The sequence below is a fragment of the Pygoscelis adeliae genome, unplaced genomic scaffold (assembly GCF_000699105.1).
Source record: "Pygoscelis adeliae isolate BGI_AS28 unplaced genomic scaffold, ASM69910v1 Scaffold190, whole genome shotgun sequence".
Classification (NCBI taxonomy): domain Eukaryota; kingdom Metazoa; phylum Chordata; class Aves; order Sphenisciformes; family Spheniscidae; genus Pygoscelis; species Pygoscelis adeliae.
In genome coordinates, this window is record NW_008823922.1 from 2,339,369 (window position 1) to 2,348,714 (window position 9,346).

Sequence of the window (9,346 nt, forward strand, 5' to 3'; positions counted from 1 at the left end):
GTTCATACAAACACATCTTTAATTAGACCTGCGCATCCTGCCCGACTACACTGGGAAAGTTGTAAATGGAAAATGAATCCACTTGTGTTGATGAACGAATTGCAAGCCTACAATTCCTCTACAGAAAGCATGTGGGGACACTAAAACGATACACATGCTCACCTGGAAGGATACGTCTTACTGTCACCATTTGTCTTTCATATTCATCTTCCAGGAATTCAATACTTTTACAAATATCTTCCTAACCCACCTAGCCAAGACACCTGGTGTTTAGAGAGAAATTTAAGTAAGTGTAAAGTTTTCCATAATCAAAGGACTAAAATATGTTTTTATATGCTATTTTTCTGACTATTTTATCTCTTCAGTTAACCAAGAGGATGGGAAGTGAACTTGCAAAGGCAGGCTTATTTTAGAGTATCACTTTGGTACACAAATCAAAACTTTTTGCCTAAAACACTCATACTCTTAATCTGCATATTTATACTGAAAAATGCTGTAATAAAGGGCTTAAAATGTATATTTTCTTCAGGATGCAAGTATAGTGCACCGCATAAGCTTTCATATAAACAGTATGTTAATATAGCCATTTTTGGTTACCCTTCCCTAATATATAATTTGTTCTACAAAAGACATATGTAATATCCCACACTTTTGGTTTGCTGGATAATTTCAGGTTGTTAAACGTATTCTCTAAGTAACACATACTATATAGTAATATGTTGAAATACTAAAAATAAAATAACCAAGATTTATATTTTTGTAAATTATACTTTATATCCTCTAGATTGTTACATGCTTTTAACAAAAGCTAATAAATTAAAGGTACAGTAGTATCTAAAAATAGTTGAATTGTCTTTCTATAAATGCACTCTGTTACATTCTGTTAATTAGATGGAAACATGTAAATACATGTTAAGCTTGTCATAATGCACCTCAATAGATTAAAGACAGAAGGGAATACTAAGATCATCTAGACCGACCTCCTGCATAGCACAGATCAAAGAATCTTGCTCAGTAGTTTCTGCACCATGCATTATGGAACTTCTGTTTTGAGCTTGGGAATGTCTTTGAAAAACATGCATAATTTTGGCTTTAAAGATTTCATGTGACAGAATATCTCTACTGGACTACAAGTAGTTGTTCCAAAAGTTAGTGCTCTTTGTTCATATGCAGTGGCTTAATCCTAGTCTGAATTTGCTGAGCTTTAGTTTCAATTCACTGGATCTTACTGTAACCTATTTTATTAGATCCCTTTTATCTATTATCCAAAATACTTCCACTGTGTATTTTTAGTGTATAGAGCAGGGTCAAATTACATTTTGGCTAAGATTTAAATAGGTACTTTGATTTCTTATTCTAAGCCTCAAAACAATTTCTCACAGCTCTTTTCTGAACTCTTTCCAGAACTTTCATTAACTTTCTTTTCCAACAATGAACATCAAAATAGGACACAGTATTTGGCAGTGGTTCCGTTAGAACTCTTTATAAAGTCTCTGTTTCCCTCTAACTCCTGTACAATCCTCTGTTGATACATTTACGGTAGCCCTTGTAACTGCAGCACTCCTTCAAGAGCTGATGTTCCATCATTGTGCCTGTCAATCCTCTTTCTCAGTGTCCCTGCGTGCCAGGGCACACTTGCCACATATTCCATTTTCACCCACCTGCTGTACAATAGCATAGGCAGACCAGGAGTGGAACAAACTTCTGAAGTCTGTGAGGTAGCACAGAGTGCAAGATACGGAGTGTTTCCTTCTCAAGAGACAGTCTAACCTTCTGCACTATCTTATCCTATTAAGAGTTGTATTGTTTAGGGAAAGGATGCTACACACACTAGCTTCTGATGAATGACTAACTGGAAGGCTCCTATTCTGCTAAGGTGCTAGGTAACTTCTGCCACCAATATTCCATACTGATGTGGTGCAGATTCCCAGACAACAGACGTGTGGAAATATGGTACTTCCTGCTAACCTACACAAAAGCAAGATTCAGCGTCTATGGGAGTCTCTGCAAGGTTAGTCTCACAGCAGTTCTTGCTAGTTCCTCCTAAACAGCTCTCAATAAGGAGTAGATATTTCTAAGGCACCTTGTAGTGACTGCCAGTTATGACTGCCAAAAGGTCATGGATCCAACTAGGCATTTCTTCTTCTCCCGAAGTACTACAGTGATTTACACTGGAACTACTGGGACAAACCTTTGTATACTGTTGCTGTTAAAGATCTCCCTTAAAAATGTAGGGTCTTGTGTTTTTATAAAGTATGAGAAATTCAACTACAGTTGACAAAGTAATGCTAATGCAAAAAGAAAAACTAAAAAGTTCTCAGAAATTCATCATTTATTTCTACGGAACAGCCATAAGCATAAAATTTTTCGAAGTATCTTAAGTCATTGTCATTTCTCTTCTCTGTGAAAATCTACTCTTTCCTGTAGGTCTAGTATTGCTCCCATTTAGCACCAGCTCTGAACAGCATGACATATTAGCCTAGTGTGCTTATGTTCTCATCTATCGCATTTTGTTTTCCTTAAGGAATATTTTCTATATCTTGAATTAGTCCTTGGGTACAAACTTTCTTTCCAAGATGTGCTGATGCAAGCAATTAGGAAAGAGATACCATCCTATGATCTGTTATAAGGTCTATAGGACATATGGGAAAATGCTACTCCTATACTCATTAGGATACCTGTAAAACCCTGAAAGGTTTAGTCTGCATTTAAAGGTTTGTTGGCAAAACTATGTTATTTAGGTTGGGCAAAACAAAATTATACTTGCCAGTGGCATAGCTCTCAAGGCATATCGTTACTACACAAGCAATACAATTCTCTTATTAGTAAAGTTTATTTCATTTGGAGTTTAGCTGTACCAGTCAATTCTCTAATGCGAACAGGATCTTAAACCACTATTTGTTTAGTGGTTCAAGCTATTACTCTCTGGGTCTTTGGTATTTGGATGTCTAATCTTCCTCTAGGAAAGGAAACTTTGTATTTGAAATGGCACAAATGCAGTCAGCTGCTGTTGGAAGACACCGATACCCTTACTCTCTTGGTTCCAACAGACCTTTTGATTTCTATGAACATCCTATAAACCATTCCACTTAATGTTTAAGTTTCTAGAGAAAGTTACTATTGGCAAACACTTAAAATAGAAGGTCAAGGTAATTGCACTAACTAATCCTAAAAGAATTGAGGCTATATTAATATGGGATGATTAAAGACAGATAAAACAGGAAAACAGCTGACATTAGCCAGCAAAGTGTTAAGGACATTTTTTTCTAAAACAAATCCAATTTAATTCTTTGAGGCCACAGTTTAATTGCCAGAGGTAACAGCAACAGCTAGAATGTACCTAGGTTTTTGTGGAGTATTTCAATTCACTTGCACAAGGCTACATAATTAAAAGAAACCACTGGACATCATTAATATATTTGTGTATCAATGAATTAACAACTGTCTCACTGCCAAACCTCCAAGAGCAGCTTTCAAAAGGAATTGCCACTGAATGAAACTGTTCATTGTAAAGTTTCTGCAAAGCTGACACTTGGCCTGACACTATTTGACATCTTTATATGTGAACTGGGAGTCTGTATATAACAACCCCCACAGCATTTGCAGAAGACAGTGTTTAGGAGAGAGGTATTTATATAGATCACTTGATCTAGCTGCACTTTATGTAATCAAAATTCATTTTATGGTAGAGATGCAGAACTTGGTACCTAGGCACAAGGAATGGAGGCTGCTCCTTCTGAGTAAAACTTTGGCACCCTTGAAAGCCATAACTCTTAAAACAATTTTTGTGGATATCATGGATTTATGGCACAGTATGAGCATCCAGGGTGATGCTATGTAAAGAGAGCTAATGAAAGCTTTGAAAAGATACACACTGGAGTAGTGAACCACATAAGGAAAGGAGATTTTATTTCTGCATGTGCCACTAGAAGACTATGTATAGCCCCAGTGTTCACCTTTTCAAAAAGACATTCAAATTCTGAAAGAGACATGAAAAAGAAACAAAAAGTTAGAGAAAATGTCTTATAACACGTGACTCAAAAGCACAATCTGTTTATTTTATCAGAAAGCAAACTGAGAAGTAACTAACTTGATTACGCTGTACAAGTACTTTGACAGAGAGAAAATGCCAGCGCTATGGGGCTCCTTAAGCCAGCCAGAAAGTTACAAGAACTCCTGTCTAGAAGGTGAAGCCAGGCACAATGAAATAATAAATGAAGCACCATGGTTATTTAAGTGTAAGTGACAATCTTTTAGAGTAAGTGTTACAAAAACTGAAGAAATCTTTGATTCTTTGACATCTTCAGATAAGTTCTGGAGACCCTTAAAAAATATGTTTTAGCCAAACACAAGTAATTGGGCTCTGCACACAGGTAGGAAACACAAAGGCCTTGAGTAAAACATACAGTCTTGCTATGCAGGAGACCAGGATCGATGCCAAATAATCCTTTCTGACTTTACACCATAGGAACATAATTAACCGGAATCTTGGATCCCAGCTGTCACTTGAACAGACACATAAGTGGGTATTTGAGAAGTCTGGGCTCACTTTAAACACTGTGTATGCACTGCGAAAAAACTGGAGAATAATGGCCAGAAAGGACAAAATTTTGTCTGCATCTTTGCAGTGAGATTTTTTTTTAATGCAAAGGCTCATAATACTATTCCAACTTTATGGCACATGTACAGTACGGATTGAGTTGTGCTTAGAAAAAATGATACATTAATAGTACAGATAAAACACCTATGTATCATTAGATTAAATCATAACACAGTCATTAAGATAAATAGCAAGTGATATTTTTGTCTATAAATAAACTAGTTTTTTTCTTCTGTATCATGAGAAAATCTATCATCAGTCTTGTATTTTTGCCTTGGCCCATTCTCCTCATAGATAACAGTATCTTCATAGATAATCTTCTGTATCTTCACGGACACCTTTTACTTTCCCTGTGGCCTTAGAAGGTCTAGTTCTGTCTTCATTTTGAGGTCACTGAAATAATGACTGGTTGTTCTTGGACTGGACTGAGCATCAAGAATCTAAGAAATATATTACATAAGATACTATAAAAACAAGACTAAATTCCCATACACCAAAGGAATCAAACTGAAAATGGACAAGCCTGCAAACAACACAAAGCGAACTTGACAGAAAACAGATATGTCACTGTGTACAAACAATTGCTCTTGGCTGATAAACGGAGAGAAGTTTTAAGGTTGTTTGTATTATCGTGAGATCATGTCTTGCAGAATCACAGGTCTCCATCAAGTGATTGGGGATTTTCTGATGGTATGTGAAGGGACTGTAATAAAGATTTGTGAGATGTTATTTACTAATAGCTAATAGAGTAATTTTGTTCTAGATCTCTATTTTTTTCTAGTCTTGATGAAAACAGTGTAATCTTCTACGTCCCTAAGAAAGCTTCTCTCTGTGTTGGCAAGGAAATGATAAAAGAGTGTAATTAAGCAATGATGACCTTAAAGTGAAATGTGGATTCTTTACAATATACAATGTCCTTCCCACCAGCCACATGTGTTTGTCAGATGTTTATAGAATCTTCATTAACTAAGAGCTTTGCTAGATAACAGAAGCTGAAGCATGGCATCAATGACTCTGATAAGGGCAAGTGTACAACCAATCTGCTTGACAACTGACAAGAGGCTGGGGTTTGAAGCAGACTGCAAAAAGAACACAAGAAAGTGATTTGCAAAGGGCATTCCAGTTGTTTGCCTTCCATCTCCTTTCCTCTGTCTGTAATGAAACAAGATTTTTAATCAGCTAAAATACTCTTGTCCTCCTGTCTCTCCATCAGAAAGTACATATAGAAGAAATGCATTATTTTGGAATATTAGCTGCACTGTCTGTTTTCAACATCATTGCCTGTTTGACAAGAGGCAAGCCTTTGGAAGACTGGGACAAGTTATCAGCTATGGGAAAGTCTGATGCACACTTTCATGATCCTGGGGAAGTGGAAGATGAGACTCATTTTGACTTTAAATCTTTCCTGGAGAATATGAAGACGGATTTACTAAGGAGTTTGAACTTGTCAAGAGTCCCCTCACAAATGAAGACCAAAGAAGAACCACCGCAGTTCATGATTGATTTATACAACAGATACGCTGCAGACAAGTCCTCCATCCCTGCATCCAATATTGTAAGGAGCTTCAGTACTGAAGGTAGGAGAAGTCCTAAATATGTGGACTACAATTTTTGAAGAAGTACATGGACAGTAGGTACTCAGATTCTTTTGAAATTAAGAAGGGAATGAGTGCCTAATTTCCACAGATTCTTTAGAAACAAAAAAGATTAAAATTTTGGATTGGAGTCTTGCACTGTAGTTTCTTTCAATCTTTAAAAAAGTACAATTACCTTTAGTTTTCTTCTTTGATATTTTCACTGTACAATATTCTCTTCTCAAACGCATCAACTGAGATGATGCACTGAATAACAGGGTTTACATGAACCATGTTTCTCAAAGCTAGAGATTTGGAACTGAGTTTCAATGTTAGAATGCAAGCTTTTGATCATCTATAACTGAGACATACAGGCTAGAGAGCTCTTCTTTCAGGTGGGCTCTTCTCATATTTAAAAACCACAGCAGCCAACTGAGAAATGTGTCTCTGGATCCAAGCAACGAACAGCAGTGCTCCCCCAAAATTCTGGTTTAGATGGAAAGATTTATATGGAAATGGGTAGTCAAGCTTGTCTCAACTAAAAAAATTCAAGATCCCTGTCTGTGTAACATTACATAGACTTTTAAAAGCTCCATCAAAAGCAGCAGTAAAAAAGTTAGAAGTAAATGCAATCCTTGTGATAAAAATGAGACAGGGAGAATCAAAGCTTCTGTCTATATGAAAAATATACATACACAGGTTACAGCACTATGGAGAACTCCAAATTCCCAAATTAGTGCCCGTAGTCCTGAAATGGAAAGAAACCTTAACAGTATGAGCTAGATTATAGTTTCTATATCTCACTCTCCTCTACGACCGCTTTAGTGGGTAAACACTGTGAAATGTAAACATTAGCCAATTAAAATTGCCCTAAAACCCAATCATGATGGAGTAATTATCTTACATTGAGCATCAAATAGATATCAGTCAGTGATGACTTTTAAACACTACCAATCTGATCTTCCAGCCAAACTCTGCCCCTCCCAAGGCAGAGTTGTTGGTACTGCACATACCTTTGCAGGGAGAAAAAAAACCAACTAAAAAAAACCCCAAACAAAACCCACGCAAGCTCAGTGAGTCCAGCCTGGAACGGACTGGGACCTGAGCACGAAAGGCTGTTTATCACCAAGTCCCTAGTTAGACAGACCCTGAAGCTTCATTTCAGGATTTTCAAAAACTTTTCTATTTCCCCAAACTCCCAGTAATCCAAGCTGCTTTCAAAGTTATCTGAAGACAACAACAAAAGCCTCAGCACAGCTAGTTCTTAGAGACACTTACATATGTAGTATACTTCTCTGTATTGGGAGAGCAGTTCATCCCATTGCATGATGATAAGAGTAGGAAATTCATAGGTTTTTTAGGAATTCTTTGTGTAAAAATCTCTTTAGAAATTGCTAAATCTGAACACCCCCCAGATGCCTTATTTATGTACTTAATACTGACCAGCATCATCCACAGCTTGTTCTAGGCAGAATCTTTATGCTCCCCTCCACATACTTACCTGACCACACAATCTTGGTGAAAATACTACCAACACCAGGGACCTCCATTTCCACTTTTCACTCCCTGCCCTTGAAACTTGGCCAGAAGACGGTGTTGTTTTGGGGTTTTTTTTTTAATGCTGGGTAGCCATGCTCTTATTTTACCCCCAAAATACATCCTGAGTCTTTTAAAAGCAAGTTACTTGGACAGTCAGAAGCACTGTAACCACGTGTTTTAATTTCCTATTGCAGATGTTGTTTCTTTAGCTTCACCAGAAGAAAATCCATTTCAGAAACACATCTTGCTCTTCAACATCTCTATTCCACGATATGAGGAAATCACCAGAGCTGAACTGAGAATTTATATCTCCTGTCACAGGGAAGTTGGGTCTCTCCCTACACTGGAAGGCAATATGGTCATTTATGATGTTCTAGACGGTGACCACTGGGAAAACCCAGAAAGTACCAAATCTTTCCTTGTCTCCCACAATATCCAGGAGTGTGGCTGGGAGATGTTCGAAGTGTCCAGCGCTGTGAAAAGATGGGTCAGGGCAGACAAACTGAAGACTAAAAACAAGCTAGAGGTTGTTATAGAGAGTAAGGCTCTGGGTGGTTTCACTTGTGGGAAGCTGGATATCAGTGTTACCCCTGACACTAAAAATCTGCCCCTGTTAATAGTGTTCTCCAATGACCGCAGCAATGGGACAAAAGAGACCAAAGTGGAGCTCCGGGAGATGATTGTTCATGAACAAGAAAGTGTACTAAAGAAATTAGGAAAGAACACTTCGTCTGAAGAGGAAGAACGGGGAGAGGAAAAGGCCATCACTGGGCACCATCAGCATTCTTCCAGAAGCAAGAGAAGCATTGGAGCCAACCACTGCCGGAGAACTTCCCTCCATGTGAACTTTGAAGAGATTGGCTGGGATTCCTGGATCATTGCACCGAAAGATTATGAGGCTTTTGAGTGTAAAGGAGGTTGCTTCTTCCCTCTGACAGATAATGTTACCCCAACAAAACATGCTATTGTCCAAACTCTGGTGCATCTCCAAAACCCGAAGAAAGCTTCCAAGGCCTGTTGCGTTCCAACCAAATTGGATTCAATCTCCATTCTTTATAAGGATGATGCTGGTGTGCCCACTTTGATATATAACTACGAAGGGATGAAAGTGGCAGAATGTGGCTGCAGGTAGTATACAAGGCAGAATCTCTAAGAATAAGAATACCCCCTTTTTCTGCTCTGTGTAAATCTGTACATTAGTGATGCAAATGAAAATCCTTGCAAACAAGGTTTGGAGCAGGGTATGGCGCTGGTTGTTGTTGTTGTTGCTGCTTGTTTTAAAGGAAAACTGGCATTTAAAGAATGTCAATCATTGTAAATAGCCTGCATTATATATCACAGCAAAGTGAATACTGGATTAAAATATTGTGAGGTTGAATGAACTACTCATTATTTGGCAACAGTGATACAATTTGAATACCTTATTTCAACTTTTCTGCTTAATCAATTCTGTTTAGGTCACAAACTAAAGGATTTTCAACAGGGATTTAGGATGTCCTATAAATCTTTAATAGGTATTGAAATCTAATTCTCTCAGCCAACTCTGACATTTTCAACTTCTGTAAAACTCAGTAAATGGAATTTGGCCTGCATGGTACAGTCAGGAGTCTAAATCCTGCAAGCTTTTTCTCAT

General features: G+C 37.6%; 1 protein-coding gene across 1 annotated transcript; it reads left to right on the plus strand.

Annotated features, from left to right (window-relative positions):
* Positions 1-5,593: 5,593 nt before the first annotated feature.
* On the plus strand, positions 5,594-9,051 carry GDF2 (growth differentiation factor 2). Its single transcript, XM_009320309.1, has 2 exons — positions 5,594-6,177; positions 7,908-9,051. Exons 1-2 carry the CDS (start codon positions 5,832-5,834, stop codon positions 8,843-8,845), a joined length of 1,284 nt encoding a protein of 427 aa, XP_009318584.1. The 5' UTR covers positions 5,594-5,831; the 3' UTR covers positions 8,846-9,051.
* The last annotated feature ends 295 nt before the right edge of the window (positions 9,052-9,346 follow it).

What these genes read in the sequence shown, in the direction of transcription:
- GDF2 (XM_009320309.1), top strand. Translation starts at nt 5,832, where the DNA reads ATGCATTATTTTGGAATATTAGCTGCACTGTCTGTTTTCAACATCATT. An exon ending in AAGGAGCTTCAGTACTGAAG is followed by an intron (nt 6,178 to 7,907) that starts GTAGGAGAAGTC and finishes TTCCTATTGCAG; the next exon opens with ATGTTGTTTCTTTAGCTTCA.